General features: G+C 43.3%; 1 protein-coding gene across 3 annotated transcripts; it reads left to right on the top strand.

The window, feature by feature from the left end:
- Positions 1–116: 116 nt before the first annotated feature.
- LOC140455421 (interferon-induced very large GTPase 1-like) lies at positions 117–25,398 on the top strand. 3 transcript variants are annotated; one of them, XM_072550276.1, is made up of 4 exons: positions 3,819–3,842; positions 4,409–4,620; positions 9,773–9,991; positions 19,724–25,398. In XM_072550276.1, the coding sequence occupies exon 4, from the start codon at positions 19,771–19,773 to the stop codon at positions 24,739–24,741; it is 4,971 nt and encodes a 1,656-aa protein (XP_072406377.1). In that variant the 5' UTR covers positions 3,819–3,842; positions 4,409–4,620; positions 9,773–9,991; positions 19,724–19,770; the 3' UTR covers positions 24,742–25,398. The 3 variants fall into 3 exon arrangements, with proteins under 3 accessions (XP_072406379.1, XP_072406377.1, XP_072406378.1); XM_072550277.1 differs by lacking the exons at positions 3,819–3,842; positions 4,409–4,620 and adding an exon at positions 5,411–5,689; XM_072550278.1 differs by lacking the exons at positions 3,819–3,842; positions 4,409–4,620; positions 9,773–9,991 and adding an exon at positions 117–188.
- Positions 25,399–26,123: the final 725 nt, after the last annotated feature.

A 26,123-nucleotide genomic window follows, 5' to 3' on the forward strand; every position in this document is an offset into this window, starting at 1 on the left:
TCGAGGGTAACTGTGAAGGTATGCTGATCGACTGGAAGGTTTTTGAGAAGAGAATCTATCGGGGTTGCTCTGGGTTTCATGCAGTAGATATTTTCTCCATGTAGGATTTTCCCAGTGAGGGATACTTCGACATGACCCCTGGGAGTATGTAATAATGTCAACCTCTCCCAACAATATTTGAAGAAAAGGTAGGTGAGGTCTCCTCTCCATTCTGTCTGTCTGTCTGTTTGTCCTCCCTACACTGGTTACATTTGACACACATAACCCCCATGTCCCAGCAGCTGTTGCCCTGCGCTTCCTGGGAAAGTATGTATAATTGGAAAGAGGCAACACTGATATGGTAGACCCCTTCAGAATGTGGAGCAACAAATGCGGGCAAGATGACCCTGAAGGTCGATGTCAGTGGGGCCATGCAGCACAGAAACAAAAACCTTCGGACTAACCCGTCCATGCTGGCCAAGTTTCCTGAACTAAATTAGTCTCATTTTGCTGTGTTTGGCCCCTATCTCTCGAAACCTTTCCTATTTATGTATCTGTTGAAATGTCTTTTTAAATGTTGTGACTGTATCAATATCGACATCATCCTCTGGCAGTTAATTCCAAACGTGCCCTTCAGGTCCCTTTTAAATCTTTCTCCTCCCACCTTAAAATTATGCCCTTTACCTTTGAATTCCTCAAAGTCCTTCCTCCTCTCACATTTTGTGAACGAGCTTTCGGATTGAAAGAGCAGTTCCCAAGAGGCAGGACGGGGTGCACCAAGGTGTCGGGCCATTAGGCACAGTGAAGGAAGAGATCATCATGTCACTTTATGTCAGAGAAGTTAAAGCCTGTGAAAATTGGATTGTATTCACAGGGAGTTCCCAAGACATTTACAACGAGACTACCCCATAAAGTCAACTGAAATCTGTACAAAAACAAGGAGTTATCCAAAAGCATCACAGGTTCAAAACTCTCAAACCAACTTCATCGGAAAGTTTAACAAGTGTGTTTTTTTATATGCGGGACAGAAAAGATGTCGTGGAAAGGTGTTGTGGCTTGTACTCAAAACATAGATAAACATTTTGGAAGATATCCAATTTGAACTCAGAATTTGGAATGAGAAATGTTTTACCTGTTAATGGGGCAGCCCTTGGTCAGAGGTGGGACATTATGGTCACCCGTTGGCATTAATATAACTGCAGTAAGAGTATTCGCTTGGCTGATGCTGCATTAAAGTGAGGTCACATGTTAGCACAATGGTAGCTTTGAGAAGGAGTTATCCCAAGGTAACAGGGTCAACTTTAAACAAAGAATCTTACCAATTAATACACAGGGAGTTGTGTAAAAATAATGCCTATAAGAGACAGTTTGTTAAGAGATGTATGAAAACAGACAGCTTGATGATTGTAGCAAGCATGAAAAATAAAAATAGGGTCCCACAATAACAGAGATAAACGATAAATGTGGGATTATTCCTGATGAAGAAATTATGCTCGAAATTTCAACTCTCCTGCTCCTCGGATGCTGCCGGACTGGCTGTGCTTTTCCAGCACCACACTCTTCGCCTCTGATCTCCAGCACCTGCAGTCCTCACTTTCTCCTAAGGTTGGGATTATGTCTCATAAAAACGAAGCAGTTCTGCCAAGTTGGTTGAGCTGTGAAAGTGATTGAGTTTTAGACTTATTAATGAAAAAGGTATTGTCTTATTAGGTGAATGTTAGTCAGAGTAGGGGCAGTACATTTCAAGTGACTAGAATGAGTTATGATGCAGCTGCAAGATAGAGGGGAGAGTCGAACTGGGCAGCCTGCTCGCTCTCACACTCGGTGTTCCGCATTATAACGATGTCCTGCTAGCTGTCTCACAGTCAGTGTTCTGCAGTATAACTCTGGCCTGCTCGCTGTCTCACACTCGGTGTTCTGCAGTATAACTCTGGCCTGCTAGCTGTCTCACACTCGGTGTTCTGCAGTATAACTATGTCCTGCGAGCTGTCTCACACTCAGTGTTCTGCAGTATAACTCTGGCCTGCTAGCTGTCTCACACTCGGTGTTCTGCAGTATAACTCTGGCCTGCTAGCTGTCTCACACTCGGTGTTCTGCAGTATAACTATGTCCTGCTAGCTGTCTCACACTCGGTGCTCTGCAGTATAAGAATGGCCTGCCAGCTGTCTCACACTCGGTGCTCTGCAGTATAACAATGGCCTGCCAGCTGTCTCACACTCGGTGCTCTGCAGTATAACTATGGTCTGCTAGCTGTATCACACTCGGTGTTTTGCAGTATAACTATGTCCTGCTAGCTGTCTCACACTCGGTGTTTTGCAGTATAACTATGTCCTGCTAGCTGTCTCACACTCGGTGTTTTGCAGTATAACTATGGTCTGCTAGCTGTATCACACTCGGTGTTCTGCAGTATAACTATGTCCTGCTGGCTGTCTCACACTCGGTGTTCTGCAGTATACCTATGGCCTGCTAGCTGTCTCATCCTCGGTGTTCAGCAGTATAACTATGTCCTGCTGGCTGTCTCATCCTCGGTGTTCAGCAGTATAACTATGTCCTGCTAGTTGTCTCACACTCGGTGTTCTGCAGTATACCTATGGCCTGCTAGCTGTCTCATCCTCGGTGTTCAGCAGTATAACTATGGCCTGCTAGCTGTCTCACACTCGGTGTTCTGCAATATAACTATGTCCTGCTAGCTGTCTCACACTCGGTGTTCTGCAGTATAACTATGTCCTGCTAGCTGTCTCACACTCGGTGTTCTGCAGTATAACTATGTCCTGCTAGCTGTCTCACACTCGGTGTTCTGCAGTATAACTATGTCCTGCTAGCTGTCTCACACTCGGTGTTCTGCAGTATAACTATGTCCTGCTAGCTGTCTCACACTCGGTGTTCTGCAGTATAACTATGTCCTGCTAGCTGTCTCACACTCGGTGTTCTGCAGTATAACTATGTCCTGCTAGCTGTCTCATCCTCGGTGTTCTGCAGTATAACTATGTCCTGCTAGCTGTCTCACACTCGGTATTCTGCAGTATAACTATGGCCTGCTAGCTGTCTCACACTCGGTGTTCTGCAGTATAACTATGGCCTGCTAGCTGTCTCACACTCGGTGTTCAGCACTATAACTATGTCCTGCTAGCTGTCTCACACTCGGTGTTCTGCAGTATAACTATGTCCTGCTAGCTGTCTCACACTCGGTATTCTGCAGTATAACTATACCCTGCTAGCTGTCTCACACTCGGTATTCTGCAGTATAACTATGTCCTGCTAGCTGTCTCACACTCGGTATTCTGCAGTATAACTATGGCCTGCTAGCTGTCTCACACTCGGTGTTCTGCAGTATAACTATGTCCGACGAGCTGTCTCACACTCGGTGTTCTGCAGTATAACTATGTCCTGCGAGCTGTCTCACACTCGGTGTTTTGCAGTATAACTATGGTCTGCTGGCTGTCTCACACTCGGTATTCTGCACGATAACTATGGCCTGCTCGCTGTCTCACACTCGGTGTTCTGCAGTATAACTATGGACTGCGAGCTGTCTCACACACGGTGTTCTGCAGTATTACTATGTCCTGCTAGCTGTCTCACAGTCGATGTTCTGCAGTATTACTGTAGCCTGCTAGCTGAGAAAGGGCCACTTGACCTGAAACGTTAACTCTGATTTCACTCCATAAATGCTGCCGCATCTGCTGTGCTTTTCCAGCACCACACTCTCGACTCTGATCTCCAGCATCTGCAGTTCTCACCTTCTTCAATTTTGTTCTGGGTTTAGCTTGACTTTTGGCACCAAATTTCCTGCAGACACGTGCCCACTGTCCCTTAGTGGCACATCCTTTACAGATTTTAAGGAAGGTTGAACAGCCTACAAGGAGGTGTGACAAACCACAATTGGTCACAGAATTTAAATAAAAACAGGAAGTTCAGGGAAAACTCAGCATGTCTGGCAGCAGTTCTTAATATTCCAAGTCCAATATCACCCTTTGGAATGTGAGGTTGTGTAGGGATGGAACATGAGAACAAGGGTAGACATGCTGTTATCCTGGGAGGGATGGAGGGATGGGATAAGTGCAGAAATTCAGAAAATGGATCATACATGATTGAGGCCCCTGTCAACCACAAGCTTGGAGGAAAATTCATGGTTGAGGAAAAAGAACTAAATGACAGAGGCACCTCTGTGGAATGTGGCATCAACAGAACAGATGCAGTGGAGGTAGAGACTGGAATGGAATGGAATCCTTGCAGGAAGCAGTGTTCAGGGAAATGCAGTCGAGTTAATTATGGCAGTGGGTGGGCTTGTTATGGATATAGATGGAAAATTTCCCTTCAGAAATAGAAACATAGAAGTCCAGCAAAGGAAGGGAAGAGTCAGAGATGTGTGCGGAAAGAGTGAGAGAATGATGGAATCGGTTACAAAAGTAATGAACTTTTCTAACTTCAGACAAAAGCAGGAAGCAACATCAAATATATCGTCAACGTCTCAAAGAAGGAATTTGGGTGGGGACTCAAATCGGACTGTGAAAAGGGAATGTTTCACATCACCCACAAGGAGCCAGCCAGTTGTGGCCAAACCTTTCACTTGGAGAAAGTGAGATGAATGAAAAGGGAACTTGTTCACACACAATGATCTCTGCCAGGTGAAGGAGCCTGGAGGTGGGTGACACAAATTGGGTGCATGGTCTGTCTTTACAGCTCAGATTCTATTTTGAAACAATCAATAATTAACACCGATACAGGACACTCTTTTGAACGGGAATCAGATCAGTCACAAACACAATGATTTCCAGTAAATATTGTGAGTTCAATTTGTGACATGATCAGTTTCATTCCACAAACTGGTCAATAAACAAACCTATGATAAAGGGATTGGATTTTGGTCAGTCTGACAGTTCCAGGGGTTTGAATTAGGAACCTGGAAGCAAACAAAACAGCAGCTGCTCCTGTCAGTATTATTGGTCTTAAAAAGGAAACAGAATCTCCAGCTGAAAGAACAAAAACCGAAAGAAACGTGGATGCAGGAAATCAGAAACAAAAACCAGAGATTGCTGGTAAAGGTCAGCAAGTCTGGCAGCATCTGGGAGAGTCATCAGAGCTAATGATTCAGGACCAGGGACCCTTCCTCTGAACTAATGGTAGTGAGGAAAATATTGGTTTTTATGCAGAAGATGGGGTGGGGGAGAAGGTAAGGATTAAAAACATGTGGAGAGAGAGCCTAAAGAGAGAAACAGTTGGACAGCCAAAGGACTGTATAGCAGTCAGCTTAGGAAACTGAATATCTATAAAGAGGGACTGTTAGTGGTTAAAAATAGGTTGTGTGTAATAGCAGACCATGTGATAACAAGGCCTGGTATGTTCTCCCTGGCCTGGGGCTGGGGGAAGACATAGAAGAAGCTAAAACCTGGAAATCGTTGAACTCAGTATTGAGTCCAGAAGGCTGCAGGTCCCTAAGTGGATAAGGTGGTGTTGTTCTCCCAGCTTGCACTGAGCTTCACTGGAGCACTACAGCAAACCTGAGACAGATGTTGGCCAGGGAACAAGGCGGGGTGTTGTAATGGCAGGCAATTGGAAACTCAGACTCTTATTTTGCCGACAGAGCATAGGTGTTCTGCAAAGCAAGCACCCAGGCTGAACTTCATTTCCCACTCCATGCTTTATTTCCTCAGTGCAGGAGAGACCACACTGTGAACAGCATATATACTCGGCTAGTTTGAATCCAGCGCAGGTAAATCGCTACTTTACCTTGAAGGTGTGTTTCGGGCCTTGGATAGTGAGAAGGGAGGAAGTAAATGGGCAGGTGTTACACCTTCTGCAGTGACAGGAGAAGGTTCCATGGGTGTGTGGAAGGCCAGTGTTGAGAGTGAAGGTGGAATGAGCCAGGGTGTCCTGGAGGGAATGGGCCTTGGGGAAGGCAGATGACAGAGAGGGGGGCAATATGTGTCTGGTGGCAACATCTGACTGGTACTGGTGGAAATAGCAGCTAATAATCCTTTGGATGTGGTTGCTGGTGGGATGCGAGGTGACAACAAGGGGATTCTTATTGCTGTTGTTCGTCAGAAGAGATAGGGTGAGGGCCAAAGTGTGGGTCAGACTTGGCTGAGGGTCCTCTCAACCATGGTGCTGAGGAATCAGTGCTCAATTCAGGAATTAGGTGGACATTTTGGAGGCCACCTTATCAAAGCTGGCATCGACAGAGGAACTGGGAGAATGGAACAGAGTCTTTACAAGAAGCAGGATGTGAGGATATCTAGTCAAAGTAACTGTGGAAGTCGGTTGGTTTGAGGTGGATCTTGGTGTCCAGCTTATCACCAAACATGGAAACAGAAATGTGGAAAGACGGAAAGGGAGGAGTCAGTGAAAGACCAGAGGAAGGTGAGGACATGGTGGAAATAGATAAACATTTCCAATTTCAGATGAGAGCAAGAAGCAGCACCAATAACATTACTGATATACCGGAGAAAGAGTTGTGGGTGGGGGCTGGAATAGGAACATTCCTCAAACTCCATAAGGATACAGATATAACAGGGGCCCTAATGGGTACACTCTTCCCTGAAAAAGTGAGAGGAGTAAAAGGAGAAGTTGCTCAGGGTGAGAACAAGCTGGGCCAGGCAGAGGGGAGTGATGGTGGATGGGGACAGTACCAGCCTTTTTTCCAGGAAGAGGCAGAGATCCCTGAGACCATCCTGATGGGGGATCGGCGTGGAAAGGGGTTGCTGCATCCCATGAATGGAAATTCCAAAACTGATGTAAAGTCTGCAAAAAATCAGGGATATAAGTGGGCAGGATCTGGACAAGGGAAGAGAAAAACTCAAATCGATGTCGGAAGAGATGAGTTCAATGGGACAGGAGCAGGTATTAACTCTGGGTCTGCCAGAGCAGTTCAGTCTATGGATTTTGCAAAGGAGACAGAAGCGAGCTGTGCAGAGTTGGGAGACAATGACTTTGGAGGTAGTCGTGGGAGGTGATTACCAGATGAAATGAGATTAGTGACTGAATCATAAATTCCGTATGGAAGCAGGCCGTTCAGCCCATCGAGTCTACACTTATCCTCTGAAGAGCACCCAACCTAGACCAACCTGCTTGCCACATCCCTGTAACTCTGCCTTTCCCGTGGCCAATCCAACTATCCTTACATTTTGAGGGCAGATTATGCATTATGGGAGAAACCGGAGCACCCAGAGGAAACATAGACAAACACAGGGAGATTTTGCTCTCTCCACACAGACAGTCACCTGAGTGTGTAACTGAAGCCGGCCCCCTAGCATTGTGAGGGAGCAGTGCTAACCACTTGGCCACTGTGCTGCCCAACTATTGTGGAGACGGTAGCCTGATGTTCCATGTCGGGGTCATGGTCCAGGGGGCATTCAGAGGGAGCTTCATAATGTTGAGATCCATGTGCCAGGCAACGTCAGCACCACCCTTGTTAGCAGCCTTGAATACAAAGTCAGGGCTGGATCTGAGAGCATGGAGTGCCATCAGTTCAGAGGGAGAGAGGTTGGAATGAGCAAGGGGGCTGAAAAATTGCAGCACACAATGTCACATCAACAGTTCTTGATGAACAAGTGTAGGTAATAGGCAAGACAGAGGGATTTAGGGGAAGGGAAAGTGTTGGAGATGAGTGAAAGGATCTGTGCGATGGGGACAGGACTCTTGTCCAAAGAAATGGGCACGAAGTTGAAGATGACAGATGAGGAATTTAATATCATGCTCGTGTCTGAAATTCATTAAGGTAGGGACTCAGAGGGATAAAACTGAGACCTTTGCTGAATACATAACACACAGCAGAGAGTGAAAGGTCTGGTGGGACTCATAATTTGTAATAAACTTTTTATTCAGAAGTATTGTAATTATAATGAGCTATTCTGTGCTGACATCAGTGACACAGTTTTAATCAATGGGTGGGAATCAGGAAGCTTTTTAATCAGGCCTGGCAGGAAGCAAGAGAAGTCGAGGTTAAATTGCATTTAATGTAATGCCAGAGGCCGAAGAGGTAAGACAAATTAACTCAGGGCATGGATGGATCATGGGACTGAGATATTTTCGCCATTACAGAAACATGGCTGAGGGAGGGCATGACTGACAGCTCAATGTTCCATGGTACAGACATTATCGCAGGGTTAGAGGAGAGGCAAGAAAGGAGGAGGAATTGCACTTTTGATTCAGGAGATCAGCACAGCAATGCTGACAGATGACATTCTTGAGGGTTCATCCTCTGAGTTTATATGTGTAGACCTGACAAATAAAAAGGTGGAGATCACTTTCATGGCATTGTACTGTACGCTTTCCAAAGGTCAGCAGAAGATTGAGGAGTAAATATGTAAGGGGTCTGGTGATAGCTGCAAGAGTAATAAGGTTGTAATCAATGGGAATTTTAACTTTTGCATCATTGACTGGGACTGTTATAGTTTTAAAGACTTGGATGGAGAGAAATTTGTTGAGTTCATTCAGGAAGACTTTCCCATGTTGTATGCAGATAGCCCTACTAGAGAAGGGGCAAAACTTGACCTCCTTTTGGGAAATTATGCAGGGCAAATGACTAAAGTGTTAGTGGGGAAGCACCTTGGGACCAATGACCATAACTCCATCAGTTTTAAATAAGTTCTGCAAAAGAATAGGTCTGGACCACAAGTTAAAATTCTAAACTGGGCCAACTTTGATGGTCTTAGACAGGAACTTCCAAAAGTTGATAGAGGGAGGCAGTTCACAGGCAAAGGGACTGGTTAGTGGGAGGCTTTCAAAAGGGAGGTAAGGAGAGTTCAGGGCTAACATGTTCCTGGGAGAGTGAAGGGTAAGGCTGGCAGGAGTAGGGAACACCGGATGACTAGTGTTATTGAGATCCTTGTCAAGAAAAGGGAGGAGGAATATGACAGCTATAAGCAACTGAGATCAACTTATTTCCTTGAGGAGTTTAGAGGGTGCCAGAGTACACTTTAGAGAGAAATCAGGATGGTTAAAAGGAGACATGAGAGGCCTTTGGTAGATAAGGTAAGAGAGAATCCAAAGGGAATCTACAAGTACATGAGGACAAAATAGTAACTAGGGAGAGAATAGGACCTCTTAAAGATCAACAAGGTCATCTTTGTGTGGAGCCACAAGAGATCCTCAGTATTTCCCATCAAGAAAGACATGGATGCGAGGGAACTTGGGGGATTAAACAGTGATGCTTTGAAGAGAATCCACCTTACAGAAGAGCAGGTGCTGTCGTTCTTAAAATGCATTAAGGTAGATAACTTCCCAGGAGCTGATAAAGTGTATCTGAGGACTTTGTGGGAAGCGAGCGAGGAAATTGTGGAGCCCTGAGCAGAGATATTTGTCTCATTGACAGGGGAAGTGCTTGACGATAGGAGTTTGACTAATTTTGTCATTATTTAAGAAAAACCACAGGGAAAAGCCTGGAAACTACAGATTGTTGAGCCTAACATCTGTGGCAGTAAATGTTAGGTGGAATTCTAAGAGTCAGGATCTACAGGCATTTGGAGAGGCAAGGACTCATTTGGGATAGTCAGCATGGCTTTGTGCATAAGAAATCATGTCTCACAAGTTTGATTGAGTTTTTGAACGGGTGATCAAGGAAGTAGATGAAGGACAGTGCAGTGGACGATGTTTCTCCACTGTGAAATTTGAGTTAAAACCAAACTTTCAGCATTTCCCAGAAACAGTTTCATTGTGGAGAACTGGAACTGAACAAGTGAAAGTGAAATGGTTTGAAACCCCAATGCTGACTTCTATACAAGGTCAGAATTTTATGATCTGGCAAAGAAAGTATCAGTGCCCACAGTAACTAATCCTTATCTATATCGGATTGCAGCTTTATTCCAGATATAAATACCTGTTAACACAAGACTTGTAGCTACTGAAACAATCAGAAACTAACTTCATCTCCCACGACGGATGAGAGTCTTCGGCAGTATTTCTGTTTTCCAGCAAGTGCCGTTGTTCCTGTATCTGAGATCTTCGTGAAAACTCTGGTCCATCCAGTCCCGATAGTGACTCCCCTAAAGCTAGAACACAGACAGTTCATTTACAGGTCAGTAAAACAGATTCATGTGGGAAAGAACCTGCAAGTGTGAGTTTAGCTGTTTGTATATATGAGTGTGAGGATGGTCTTCTACATTACTGTGAGACAGTGAGAGGGTGGCCGAATAGTGTGAAATACTATTTGGAGGTGTGTGAATGTAAAATATTTGTGAGCATGTGTATAAGCATGTGTGATCGAGATAATCACAAGGGGAAAAAAAACAATAAAACTGGTCAATGAGACAGACTGGTCAGACTTATCTTGTACACCTCCAAGTAAAGGTTAGTACATCCAGCTCATTTCCTTTGTGACTGTCTTTTTATTGATTGATTCCTTTCTTGAGTTACACTCGTTATACTGTAACATCCACTTCTGTCTTGGGGTTGTTGTATTGTGATATCAAGTACATTGGATCAATCCACTGCTCTTCACTGACCAATGGGATTGACAGGCTTCAGTCTTCTGCTTGGGCTGTGACTTTCAATGTGTTCGACATTTTTCTCCTTTCACTGTTCCAAAACAGAGTATCATCTTTCTGGTGCTGTTGGATTTTATAATGTATTCCAACTCTATTGTGTTTTGCAACTGAATGACAACATTCAGAGTCAGAAAATTCTGATAGTTTTCTTTTCACATAACAAGTGCTGTCAATGCAGGAGAAGAGATCTTACTGAAACCACTGCTGTCTCCACACATTGAAGTGATTCCCCTACAACTGGAAAACAATTTCATTTCAAGGAGACCTGTAGAACATGAGATTATCTATTTGTGTGTCTGAGTATAAGCGGGGCTGGAGTATTATTATGAGACAGCAAAGTTGTGGATAGGTGTGACAATGGTTGTGTTAGCATTACAGTAATTCCATAAGTATTTAAAATGTCTGTGAATTTGCCACATTTGTGTTTTTAGAACTATGTCTGACTACAAAAGATGATACTGTACTGTACTTTAGGGAGGGTGAAGGCCCTGCGGTATTATTATTTGACTATTAATCCAGAGACCCAGGTAATGTCCTTGGCACCTGCATAGCAAACAGTAGAACATGAATTCCATTCAAATCTGGAATTAAGAGACCATAAATTCATTGTCAATTGTCAGAAAAAAAAAATCTGGTTTGCTAATGTCCCTTAAGGAAGGGAATTGCCATCCTTACCTGGTCTGGTCTGGTCTGGTCTACATATGACTTCAGACCCACAGCAATGTGTTTGACTCTTAATGCCCTCTGGGCAATGAGAGATGGGCTATAATTGCTGACCTCGCCAGCAATGCCCTCATCCCATGAATGAATCATTTTTTAAAAATTTGCATATGTGTTCAAAATGTGTTAAGAAATTAGGAAGTTGTGCTTTGGTTATAAAGCGCATTGGTGAGACCACACCTGCTGTTCTGTGTCCAGTAGTGGTCTTGTTATTTACGAAAGAATGGAAAGAAACTGGAAGTTGTTCAGGGAAGGTTTAAAGAGTAGTATCTGGAATGGCCAGGTCACCTGATGAGGAAAGTTTGACACGTTATGTTTGTAAATGCTGGAGTTTAGATCTGTCTACAGCAGTGACTTGATTGAAACACACAAGTTGGAGTTAAGGTGGGCTTTGGTCACACAGTCATGAGTGTCCAGGGAGTATACTAAGGGGATGAGTGCACAGCCTTGCAGGGCAGTGGTATTGAGGATTATTGTAGAGGAGATATTGTTCCTTATTCTTACTGATTGCAGCTTGTGTGTCAGGGAGTCGAGGGTTCAGTTACAGAGTGGGGGTTGCTCAGACCTAGGTCTTGGAGTTTAGAAATGAGTTTGGTTGGTTTTGTGGTGTTGAAGACAGTTATGTTGTCAGTAAGTAGTCGTCTGATGAAGAAAGGCATCTGGATGAACTGACCCTTGTCTGTTCCAGAATTCGACATTGGACCTGTGCCACAGACCCACCCCGTGATGTGCTGTTCTTCATTCTGGGCTGCCTCAGAGATATCTTCCCAGTATCTTTTGGATGGCTAATGCTGAACTCTCTCCACTGTCATGCTTTTCCCTACCACACAGACACACCTTGGCACAATGTTCTGCCCACAAGCAACGGATATCCCCAGTGGACGGCAATCTACAAAGGTGTTGCTCCCTCTTACATCAAGGATCTGAGTGCAGAGTGTTGCATGTGGTGTCCATGCAACCAGCAACTAAGCAAATTTATCGGGTGCCACACCATGGGCAAATTCTGTGGCCTGGAGATGTTTCATATTTATGTAGAGAGAGTCTAGTCCTTTTGGTTGGTTGAGGGAGCTGGTCTTAAAAGTGTAGTTCCCCCGATATTAGCCCCAGCCTCCCGATCCATGGACACCCGATGTGGTACCGATGGACAACTGTACAAGTCTTCTCATGGTTTTGCTCCTGAGCCTGTCTAAGATGACCATTCGCAGCATACTGAGGAGGGGCTCATTGTTCCTGACTGTCTGCCCCATTTTCACCGTTCCATCTGAATTCAGGTGCCCCTGGAGTGGGAGCATGCAATGTTCACTGGCACAGTGGAGGCCTCTCATGACCAATGGCACCCACAGGGATGGAGAGCATGATTAGCCTGGATAAGGATATTATGATTTAGTTCATCTTTCTTTGTTTCTGTAGTACAAGTTTCCTTTTGATCTTGAGCTTTGTATTTGTTTTGATTTAATCCATTTTGAGGGCTGTTTTATTTCCCTTTGTTTTGATTTTGGATCCCTTCAAAGAGGGTTTTTTTACTTTAGCCCCACGTTGTCCCTGTCCCATCTGCAGCCTGGCAGACAAGGCATTCAGCCCCAACACCACATGTGCACTCAAGGTGGTTCAGGCGTGTGGTGGGCATCCAGACGAACTGAGCCCTGTCTGACTGGATATCGATATTAGTTCTGCACCATGGACCCTCGCTTGTGACAATCTGAGCCATCTCAGGGATATCCTCCTGGTGCCCCTTTCTGATAGCACAGAGGCACTATCTGTATAAGCTGATGCTGTACACTCTACCCTGTGATGTTATCAACCAGCACCCACACATGCCCTGGCATAATATTCTCAGGCAGTGGAGGGTCCTCTACAAGGGTTCCTCCCCTCTTACTTGGGGGATCAGGGGTGGAGAGTGCTGCACAAGGTGGGCCCGTGTAACTGGTGAATCAGATTTACTGGGTGCCAGACCACATGCACGTTCTGTAACCTGGAGGAGATGGTGTTGCACATTTATGTTGAGAGCAACTATTTGCATATCCTTTTTGGTTTTTTTTGAAGGGGCTGCTGTTAAAACTTTGGTTGCACTTCAGCCCCACACTCTTGATCTACAGGTACCTGATTCGGGGAGGGGCTGACAAGTCTACAGACCCTCCCATGCCTTTACGCCTGGGCCTGGCCAAGATGGCCATTAACAGGTGCAGACATGGTGCTGAGGAAGATCTTATCATTCCTGACCTACTGCTTCTCTTTCACCTTTCTCTTATATCTGCACTCGGGTGTCCATGGAGCGGGAGCAGATGGTGCTCAGTGGCACAGTCACAACCTTCCAAGACTCCTCGGTGCCGCATGCTCTAGGAGATATTATCAGTCTGAATAACAATATTCTGAGTTAGTTAGTTTTATGGTTGTTTCCATTTGATTTTGAGTTTATACCTGTTTTTGATTTGTGCCCCAGGAAGTGTCCTATGGTATCAACATGCAGTTCCTATCCATGGAGAGGTACTCCCCTCCTAAATCAGGGATCTGGGGTGGAGAGGGCTGCATTGTTGGTCCCTTGCAAATGGCTAACGAGTTAATTTACCGGGTGACAGACCATGGCCATAGTCTGGGCCTGGAGGGGATGGTGTTTCAGATTTACATTGAGCGTGTCCATTTGCAGTCTTTTTTCAGTTTTTGAAGGGTCTCCTGTTGAAGTCTTGTTTGCATTTCAGCCTCACACTCGTGATCTTTGCACACTTGGTGCAGGGGAAGTGTAGCAGGTCTCTGATATTATTCATGGCTGTGGTCTTGACCATGATGGAGATGAACAGGTACAGGTAGCAGGCTGAAGAGGGCCTCGTTGATACTGACTGTATATCCCTCTCTGAGGGTGACATCCACACACAGGTGGAGAGGGAGCATACGGTGATCAGTGGAGCCTTTCGTTACTGATGGGTGTCACTGGAGCTGGACAATGATAGTTTAGCCTGGACAATGATATTTCAGCCTGGACAATGATAGTTTAGCAAGGACAATGACATTTCAGCCTGGACAATGATAGTTTAGCCTGGACAATGATAGTTTAGCCAGGACAATGATAGTTTAGCCTGGACAATGATATTTCAGCCTGGACAATGATAGTTTAGCAAGGACAATGATAGTTTAGCCTGAACAATGATAGTTGAGACTGGACAATGATATTTCAGCCTGGACAATGATAGTTTAGCCTGGACAATGATAGTTTAGACTGGACAATGATATTTCAGCCTGGACAATGATAGTTCAGCCTGGACAATGATATTTCAGCCTGGACAATGATAGTTTAGCCAGGACAATGATAGTTTAGCCTGGACAATGATATTTCAGCCTGGACAATGATATTTCAGCCTGGACAATGATAGTTTAGCCTGGACAACGATAGTTTAGCCTGGACAATGATATTTCAGCCTGGACAATGATAGTTCAGCCTGGACAATGATAGTTCAGCCTGGACAATGATAGTTTAGCCTGGACAATGATATTTCAGCCTGGACAATGATAGTTTAGCCAGGACAATGATAGTTTAGCCTGGACAATGATATTTCAGCCTGGACAATGATATTTCAGCCTGGACAATGATAGTTTAGCCTGGACAACGATAGTTTAGCCTGGACAATGATATTTCAGCCTGGACAATGATAGTTCAGCCTGGACAATGATAGTTCAGCCTGGACAATGATAGTTTAGCCTGGACAATGATATTTCAGCCTGGACAATGATATTTCAGCCTGGACAATGATAGTTTAGCCTGGACAATGATATTTCAGCCTGGACAATGATAGTTTAGCCTGGACAATGATAGTTTAGCCAGGACAATGATAGTTTAGCCTGGACAATGATATTTCAGCCTGGACAATGATAGTTTAGCAAGGACAATGATAGTTTAGCCTGAACAATGATAGTTTAGACTGGACAATGATATTTCAGCCTGGACAATGATAGTTTAGCCTGGACAATGATAGTTTAGACTGGACAATGATATTTCAGCCTGGACAATGATAGTTTAGCCTGGACAATGATAGTTTAGCCAGGACAATGATATTTCAGCCTGGACAATGATAGTTCAGCCTGGACAATGATATTTCAGCCTGGACAATGATAGTTTAGCCAGGACAACGATAGTTTAGCCTGGACAATGATATTTCAGCCTGGACAATGATAGTTCAGCCTGGACAATGATAGTTCAGCCTGGACAATGATAGTTTAGCCTGGACAATGATATTTCAGCCTGGACAATGATATTTCAGCCTGGACAATGATAGTTTAGCCTGGACAATGATATTTCAGCCTGGACAATGATAGTTTAGCCTGGACAATGATAGTTTAGCCAGGACAATGATAGTTTAGCCTGGACAATGATATTTCAGCCTGGACATTGATAGTTTAGCAAGGACAATGATAGTTTAGCCTGAACAATGATAGTTTAGACTGGACAATGATATTTCAGCCTGGACAATGATAGTTTAGCCTGGACAATGATAGTTTAGACTGGACAATGATATTTCAGCCTGGACAATGATAGTTTAGCCTGGACAATGATAGTTTAGCCAGGACAATGATATTTCAGCCTGGACAATGATAGTTCAGCCTGGACAATGATATTTCAGCCTGGACAATGATAGTTTAGCCAGGACAATGATAGTTTAGCTTGGACAATGATATTTCAGCCTGGACAATGATAGTTTAGCCTGGACAACGATAGTTTAGCCTGGACAATGATATTTCAGCCTGGACAATGATAGTTCAGCCTGGACAATGATAGTTCAGCCTGGACAATGATAGTTTAGCCTGGACAATGATATTTCAGCCTGGACAATGATATTTCAGCCTGGACAATGATAGTTTAGCCTGGACAATGATATTTCAGCCTGGACAATGATAGTTTAGCCTGGACAACGAAAGTTTAGCCAGGACAATGATAGTTTAGCCTGGACAATGATATTTCAGCCTGGACAATGATAGTTTAGCAAGGACAATGATAGTTTAGCCTGAACAATGATAGTTTAGACTGGACAATGATATTTCAGCCTGGACAATGATAGTTCAGCCTGGACAATGATAGTTCAGCCTGGACAATAATATTTTGATTCCGTAACTTTTTTTCATTTCCATAGCATAGGTATCCATTTTGCCTTTAGAGTTTGTGCTTGTTTTTGATTTTCTGCCCTGGGAAGAGGTCTGTTTTATTTCCCTTTGTTTCAGTTTTGGACCCTTTGAAAGGCCAAGGAGTCTTTATCTATTCCCTTTGATAATCGATGCCAATTTCTTGTGATTCACGTACTAGGACTCCCTTGTTCTGTCAGTTTCTAGAGTCTTTCTCCAGTTAAATAATATTTAGCTCTTTCATGTAGAATTATAGAATCATAGAATCCCTACAGTGTGGAAACAGGCCCTTCAGCCCATCAAGTCCACACTGACCCTCCAGAAGAGTAACCCACCCAGACCCATTCCCCTCCCCTATTATCCTCCATTTACCCCTGAATAATGCACCTAATCTCCTTATCCCCGAAAACTATGGGCAATTTATCATGGTCAGTTCACCGAAACTGCACATCTTTGGATTATAGAAGGAAACCAGAGCACCTGGATGAAACCCACGCAGACACGGGGAGAATGTGCAAACTCCACACAGACAGTCGTCTGAGACTGGAAACAAACCCCGCTGTGAGGCAGCAGTGCTCACCACTGAGCCACCCTACCGTGTGAAAACTGTGATCACAGTTTTTTAAAAAATGTCTTCACCGTTCACAAAAGCAATGAAGCAAGGGGGGAACACAATACACAAAAAAGCCCTCAAGAACACCAGTTTGCAAAGTAATGCAAAGCCAAGAGATGTTCAAAGGAAGGGGGAGGGTAACCACAGCACAACTGTCACATTTCCCTTTCCACATTTATATATTTTGTCGAGGTTGACACAAACTCTGAAACATGTCATAACAATAGCAAATAAACTTCAGAAATTCAATTCACTGTTTTAAAACACAAGTTGTTTGCAAACACAGTCCATGTGAAAACACTACATTTTCTTACCATAATGATAAAAAATTTAAATTATTTCCTGAATAATTACAACCACATCTAATTTTGCCTGTGGGTGACACAGTGTGAAATATCCATTCTAACTAACAAAAATATCTGCAAGTTATTTCATCTTCCTTTTCTCCAGCCAATGTGCATAATCTCACATTTTCCCACACATATTCTATCTGCCACGTTTTTGCCCACTCACTTAAGCTGAATATATCCTCTGTGGACTTTTTGTGTCATCCTCACTACTTACCCTCCCATCGATGCTCATGAAACTCACAAACTTGACAATAGTATCTTCAATTCCCCATCCAATTGCCGAATATATTGTAAATAATTGTGGCCCCTGCACCAATTCCAGTTGCATGCTGAGTTACACATTGCCAACATGAAAATGTTGACTTTATTCCAATGCTCTGTCTTCCATTAATTAGTCAATACTCTATCTAAACTAAGACATTATCTCCAACATCATGGGCTTTTATCAAATGGCCTAATATGAGGCACCTTCATCAAATTTGGAATTTCAAAGACCAAGTATATTACATGCTGGTTCCTCTTTACCTGTTTTGCTTGTTACTTCAAGAATTTTTTAAAAATTGTCCATCATGATGTCATCATGGATGTCTTGTTGGGCTTATACAGGATATTAGGGAGGCTTCTTCTCGAGTACCTGTACCTCTACCAATGTCATCTACTGCATTCGTTGCACCCAGTATGGTCTCCTGTACATCGGAGAGACAGGACGCCTTCTTGCGGATCTTTTCAGAGAACATCTTTATGTCACCCGCACCCACCAACCCCACCGCCCCGTTGCTGAACACTTCCACTCCCCCTCCCACTCCGATAAGGACATGCAGGTCCTGGGCCTCCTCCACTGCCAAACTATTCCCACACAATGCCTGGAGGAGGAACGCCTCATATTCTGCCTTCGGACCCTGCAACCACACCATCAATAATGTGAATTTCAACAGCTTCCTCATTTCCCCTCCCCCCACATTATCCCATTCCCAAGCCTCCAAGTCGGCACCACCCTCCAGATCCGTCCATCACTCTCTCCTTTGACCTCCCTCACCTTCATCCACCTATCACTTTTCCAGCTACCTTCCCACCAACCCACCCCTTCCAATGTATCTTTCAGCCCTGACCCACAAGCCACATTCCTGATGAAGGGCTTTTGCCCAAAACATCGATTTTCTTCCTCCTCGGATGCTGCCTGATCCAGCTTTTCCAGCACTACACCCTTGACTTCTTCTGGAGTCCTGTCCAGTGCTGGTTGCCCTGTTGTAGGAAGGGTATTATTAAGCTGGAGAAGTTTCAGAAGTGATTTACCAAGACTTTACCAGGAATGGAGTGTCTGAGCATTTGGAGATGCTGGATAGGCTGGGATCTTTTCACCGGAGTGTAGGGGGTTGAAGGGTGACCTTGTAGAGGTTTTTAAAGCATGAGAGGTATAGATAAGGTGAATGATAGGAGTTCTTTCCCTAGGGTGGCAGAGGTGGGTGCAGTATTTGAGACTGAATGGCATATTTTTAAATGACAGGAGAAAGATTTCAAAAAGTCACGAGGAATAACTGACGGAAGCTCCTGAAAGACCCATTTTGAATTTTTGCTGATAATACATCATCTGCAGATCCCAAATTGGAGCCAAGTTTGTGACTGATTGCAGCAGCTCACAGAGTGGGACTGGCAGCAGTTAATAAAGCAATTCAGTGTCATGTAATGTAAAACCACATTCTGCATGTTCATCAGGAAGGTAAGATCAATGGCGCCAAGGTTTCTTGCTGTCCAGGTACACCAATATCCACAAAGTGATATATAGAAAACAGGAGAGCAATTATTTTCTTCTTGATACAAAGAAAATAATATTGATGAAAAACATTTTGTCAAAAATTTTTGTCTTATAAACATAAGACGCTTTGCATGTGAACAAATTCAAAGGGAAAACCAACATTTCTCCGACATTAAAGAAGGGTCATGATTGGTCAACAAGTGGAATCTGTACTGAAAATAACAAATGCTGGAGACCACAGTGGGTTAAGCAGCATCCATGGAGAGACAGCAAGCTCATGTTTCAAGTCTAGATGTCTCTTGGCTGTGTTGAACCCAATAATGATGATCGACAGTTAACAGCCAGGCTTTGTTAAAGTTTAAATCAGGCAGGTTAACACTGATTGGTCTTTGAGTTGGTATTCATGATTGCCTCACCTTCCTTGTATCCTTATGAATGCAGGGCCCAAACAACTTTGAAAAATTGAGACTTTGTTCTGTAATATTCAAGTTCTGTACAAGAAATGACGATAGAAAACAATATGAAAACAATAGGCAGAGTGACACCAAGGGAATTTGTGAATGAGAGTGAATTCATGAGCTGGGAGCTTTGGCCAGAGTTGGCAGGTGCAGAGTGTAAGGTGATAGGAGAACAAAGCAGTATAATTCTGTTTTTTACAGCGCTGTTTGAATTACTGGCTGAATAATGTTGAACAAATAATTTAAAATGATATCTTTCTTAGTTTCAGCACAGCCAGAGCCTGATCTCTCTCTGCACCATCGGGAAGCCATGAATACTGAGGTAGAACAGATGATAACTGAATCTAACTCACAGTTCACAACAAAGCCTGTTCTGGGAGAATCCGAACACAGCACAGGATCACATAACTCAGTGGAAGGAAACAAAACCACAACTGAACAAGAACAGAATTCAGTCCAAAGAGATAATTCAGTTTCTGAAAACAATTATTGTGATATTAGTCATGGAAAATCTAATACAGGAAACAATATTCCCAAACTCCTCATGGAATTAGCATATCAAAGTAAGAAGCTGCTCCTGAGTGACATTCTCAGCGTAAATACAGAAACACTTCAAAATCAATCACCTGATTCACCTCAGGAAATACCAGGATATTTTCTCCGGAATTTAATGATGGTCCATTCCAGGGCAAGAAATTTTAATTATGAACCAACTAAGACACAAAATCAGTCAGAATCAGAAAACTTGGATTTTCTGTCTCAGGATGAACACAGTGAAGGTCTATACCATCCCCTGGATATCATTGTGTCTGTTTTCCTGTGTGCTGACCCGTTCGTGCAGCAGGAGCTGATGGTAAAGATGTCTCTGTGCCAGTTTGCATTGCCACTGTTACTGCCTGCTGGCAACAAGGGCTGCACCCTCCTACTGTGGGCCCTGCGCTCCATTGTGAAGAAGTGGTGCCCACTCTCACTCCGAGATAGTGCAGGCTTTAAGGAAACAAACATGGTGACTGCCGTCATTCCCATCTTTTCCTTCATTCGACTCGGTTCCTGCTCCATCTCCAAATCAATGATTCTAAATGAAGTCCTCAGCCCCTCCCAGCAACATCACAATTTCTTCATCCATCACAATATGGAGGGCGGTGATATCCCTCGCAGGATTTCTGATGGTCTTGTCGAGTTGTGCTGGTACCTGCCCAGTGGGAGTGAGGAATTGGATCTTTTTCCAGAGCCAATGACCATATTAAACCTTCGAGGTGACGGTAAAGAGTTCCACAAACAGGTTCAGTTTCTGACAACCATCTCTTCAGCTGTTTTTATTTGGATTGATAATGTTGACAGTGGCTCAAGCAAGACCCTGAAGTCCCTCGCCCAGTCTCCAGCGAGTACGTACATAGTGCTCACTGGGAGCAGTGTGAGCAGTGAGACTAAAGGGTATTTAAAGGAATTCATTACATCTTCAGTGTTTAAAAAGGAACAAATATTCTTTCAAGGAAAAAGAAACAATGCAGAGTTTACTAAGACACTGTGCTCCACATTGAAAAAGGCCTTGGAAATAACCCATCAAAATAATATTCGGGACCCCAGCCATTTGGAGTCATTGGCAGTAACTGCAAGGGAGATGGGGATTGCAATAGATGAGGATGACCAGCTGTGTTTACAGGGTAAAGAAAAATCTGGTAACATTTATAACCTTATTAATGGAGAGACCATTAGCCAATACAAATCAAAAAACATGTCTTTTCAGGGTTTCACTTGGCAACAAGTTTCCAAAATAGAAAAAGAACAATGTCGCCTAAAACAGGGAAAGGAGAGTTCACCACAAAAATATTGGAATGACCTTGAGGAAGAGAAGAGGAAACTCCTAAAGCAGCAGCGAGAGAAAGGTATATCGGCTGATATGAAAGGTTTTATCATAGCCCTGACAGACAGGGATGAGAGGACATATTTCCTGCAGTGGATGAAATTCCGGTTGGATTCCAGATCGAGAGACACTCTCTCTGTTTTACGTGAACAGTATAAAGCTTTGTATGAGAAATCTCAGGGACAGTCAACAGAGCAGAAAGACCCTACAATCAACAAACAGTTACAGGAATTAGACCGACAGATAACTGCCAGCTCCCTTGGACTTGAACAATTCATGCGAGAAATCGGACTGATCTATGAAACACTGATAAAGCAAGAGAACCGTAATGAGGAAGAGAGAGACACAGTGCAAATATTACCCCACTTTGCTGCTGACCTGATGTTGGACGGATTCCCTCTGGAGCTCATTGATGGAGATGTTTCCAACATCCCTTTACAGTGGGTCACTGATGTACTGAAGGCAGTTGAAGCCAGGATTGGCAGAGAGACCCATGTGTTTGTGCTGACGGTGCTGGGTGTGCAGAGCACAGGCAAGTCCACACTTCTCAACACCATGTTTGGTTTGCAGTTTGCTGTGAGCAGTGGGCGCTGTACCCGTGGGGCCTTCATGCAGCTCATTAAGATTACAGGATATCTACAGATGGAGCTGGGCTGTGGGTATATCATGGTGATCGACACTGAGGGGCTGAAAGCACCAGAACTGTCAGACATTGACGGCAGCTATGAACATGACAATGAGCTCGCCACCCTGGTGATCGGGTTAAGTGATGTCACCTTGATAAATATGGCCATGGAGAACTCCACCGAGATGAAGGACGTGCTGCAGATAGTGGTCCATGCATTTATACGAATGAGAGAAGTGGGGAAAAGGCCAGTTTGTTACTTTGTTCACCAGAACGTGAGTGACGTGGCTGCTCATGATCAGAATATCAGAGGCTGCAAACATCTGCTGGAACAGCTGGATGTGATGACACAGGCAGCAGCTAAAATGGAAAAACGAGATGGACAGTTCAGCAAATTCTCCGATGTGTTAGAGTATGATCCGATGGAGAATAACTGGAATATCCCAGGCCTGTGGCACGGGAATCCACCCATGGCAGCTGTTAATACCAGCTACAGCCACAAGGTGTTTGAGCTGAAGAAAAGGCTTTTTCAGAATCTGAAAGAGAAGAGAAGTAAAGGGAGACTGTCGACCATCTCTGAGTTTATCGAATGGACTAAATCCCTGTGGAACGCAGTGAAATATGAGAATTTCATCTTCAGTTTCCGGAACAGTCTGGTAGCCGAAGCTTATAAAGAACTCTCTGTCACATACACCGACCTGGAGTGGGAACTGAGGAAAGAGATACACTCCTTCCTACAAAAGGCACAGAACAGAATCTTTAATACAAAGCAGGATCCAGAAAGGGAAGCTCAAAGTTTGAAAAGTGAACAGATTGCATTGCTCAATGATCAGAAAGAAAATGCTCTCCGAAAATTAGAGGAATATTATTCCAACGACAATAACTCAAACCTTGTCGAAAAATACAGGGAGGATTTTGTCGGAAGCATCAATTCTCTGATCATTGAACGTGGGATGTACATGGACAGAAAGTGTAATGAAGCAGTGCAAAGAAAGAGAGCTTTGCAGAAGGTGAATGAGATTAAGGAACAATATCAGAGTCAGATTGAAGAACAGGTCAATAATCTCCTACAGCAGTGCAGACAGGAAAACAGGGAAATGGATGAAACACAACTGGAGAGCGCGTTTGAGAAAATGTGGCAAGAGACAATTTCAATGTTTAACTATTCACCACCACCAAAAGCCAATATAATGAAGGACATGGAACAAAGTCTACAGCAGAACATGCCTGCGAATACCAAACTCCTCAACGAGCAACTTAGCAAGAAAACCCTGTGTCAACTGAGTGATGTAAAACTCCAAGTAAATGACAGCCATATTCAGAAATGTGGTTGGAAATATGTTACTAAAATGAAGGATCTTATTCTTGGTAATAAAGATAAACAAAGAGCCCAGGAGCTGTGTGCTCAGTGGGTGAGGGAGTGTAAACAGTTTGTGAATCAGACAGTGAACCAGGAACAGGATTATGATTCTAATCATTGCAGAGAACTCCTGAGAGTCATTGATGGGAAAATCCAGACACACCAGGATCAGAGATTCACTTTTACTCAACAATTCAGTGTGGATTTTAAACTTCATATCTGTGGATTTGCCATTAAAAAATATGAAGAAGTGCAGGAAAACTTCCTGAAGAAACACAATCCTGTGGAGCAGTTACAAAAGGAGAAAGCAGCTTACTGCCAAAGCTTTAAGGATACCTACCAGGAGAAAGATCAAACTAAACGGAGAGCAGAACTGTTCTGTGAAAATTGCCTGATTCCAGCCATAATCCAAGCTGTGGAGAACAAACTGGGATCGAATATTGCTCATCACATGAGGTACAACTGCAAGGGAGGGAAATTCATGTACCGGAAAAACTTCCAAGTGGCTCTGATGCTTCACTTGAAGGAGAGAGATACTTTTGAAGAATATTACCGATATATAAAACACACCATGTCATTCGAAAAAGATTGGCTGAAAGAACAAGTTGTCCTTTACTGTACAGCCACAGATGATGAACATGTTCCTCTGCTGTGCTCTCAAGCACTCAATATTCTGTCTGGGGTTATCACCTGGGTAAGGGGAACTCTGAAAGATATAACACCTCCAAATAATGAGCAATCAGTTACTGGGATCATTCAGACATTTCGGGCAAAACTGGGGGATGAGATACAGATTCCACAAGAGACACTGGGGTCTGTTACTTTTCAGTCTGAAAAGATTAACGCTCAGAACTTCAAACAAGAAATTGAAAGCTTTATCAGTACAAATGATCTGAACGAAAGGGTTAAAGATTGGGGGAAGGATATTGCTGGGAAAATCTCTGCACTCCCCACAGATCCATCCAGTGAATTGTATGCAATGTTATGTGGCTGTGGGGAGCAGTGTCCCTTCTGTGGGGTCCTGTGTGATTGTACAAGCAGGGAGCACTCACAGCACAGCACTGAATATCACCGGAGCGAAGGGCTGAATGGATACCGTTACATCACTACTGAGATATTGGCGTCAGAGAATTGTACAACAAGTGTTGCAGGTGATAGCAGCTTTCAAAATAAAGACACGGATGGAAATTTCTTTCCTTACAAAAACTACAGGGATCTCAATGATCAGTATAGTCGCTGGAATATTCTGCCTGATACCAGCATTGAAACATCAGCCTTTTGGAAATGGGTTTTCTACAAATACAACACTGAATTTGCTGATAAATACTCAGCAAAACCAGCAGACAGCATTTCTAGTTGGAATATATCTTGGGAACAAGTTGAAAAAGACATTGAAGATAAATACAAATTAACAGTTAGTGAGTTAAAATAGCTTCAAAAGCACAGACCCTGAGAAGCCCCTTTTCCTCTTTGCCCCCATCCATACCATCCCACTTACTCTCGGAAGCTGTCTGCCTCTTCCTCTTCGCTCCCCCCCACCCCCGTTATGATACTTATCTCCAGAAATCTGCCAGCCCCACTTCCCACCTTCATTCCAAAGTGCTTTATTGGTATCTCTTCAGCTCACACCCTGTCCTACCGGAAGGTCATGGAGTGGCAGAGACAGCAGCTCTGAGAAATTTCCAGCCGATTTACCGGGTTTGAAAGAGTTTCTAAAGATGCAACTGATGGTTAGCAGGTGGAAAAAGTAACCCATTCCCACATGTGAATAATTGACCAGAAAATTAAATTTGGAGTAATTGTTTCTTCACCTTTAAGTAATTTCTACAATGCCTACAAACCAGAGTGAGGCAGGCATCTGATTGGGTCTCCTACTTTATTGCCAGGCAGGAAGTTGAAACTCCTCTTCTTAACTAAAAGGATCTCATCTGAAAAGGGAAGCTGCCTTTCTGTTCTTCCAGTTATCTGTCATGAATTCACCTGATATTCTGTTTTGAAATATCTCTTTGAAAGTCAAATAAGACTGTCATTGCTGAATCATTGTAACTGATGTCACAACAATATGGATTATTCAGAATAAAGGGGTAATTGTAACAGGTTTCTAATTCTGTGAAGCAGAAATAATAAACATGTTATTAACAAACACGATTATTCCTTTAGGTTTTGGTGTTTTATTATTATCAATACTTTCCTTAAATAATTAAATAACAGATGACAAATTTGTTGTTGTTTCCTATCAATTATTGGAGAAAATATGATTCCTGGCAATATTATCCCAATAGAATATTAAAATTTTCATCCAAACAATACCAATTAAGATGGTATTCTGAAATTCTTCACTGGTGATAGTTTGAAATTGTATCCAAACAATCTGTATTCTGCTCTACAGTTTTGAATATAATTGAATTTCCTATAAAGATATTCCTCAATTCAAATAGTCAAACTTTTTTCATGAAATATAAACTTTAATCAGCTATCACCTCCTTGTCAATAAAACAAATGATTTAATCCAGCTTAGTGTTGCCTTTAATAAAAAATAAATAGTTGGACTAATCTGTGCAGAAAGTAACTGAGTGGAGGATAGATTTCTATATATTATCTGTTAAGGGCTTGACCTGTTTTAATGAAATATTTTCCTCATATCCCTTAATGATATCTCCTCATCCAATGTTTTTAAAGCTCAGTTGGAGAATCTTTTGAACAGTAAATGAATTAAGGGATATAGTGAGAGGGTGGGGAAGTGGAGCCGAGGCCAGGGAAAGATCAGCCACGATCTTATTGAAGGGTGGAGCAGGCTCAAAGGGCCAGATGGCC

This window comes from Chiloscyllium punctatum, chromosome 30, assembly GCF_047496795.1.
Source record: "Chiloscyllium punctatum isolate Juve2018m chromosome 30, sChiPun1.3, whole genome shotgun sequence".
Lineage (NCBI taxonomy): Eukaryota > Metazoa > Chordata > Chondrichthyes > Orectolobiformes > Hemiscylliidae > Chiloscyllium > Chiloscyllium punctatum.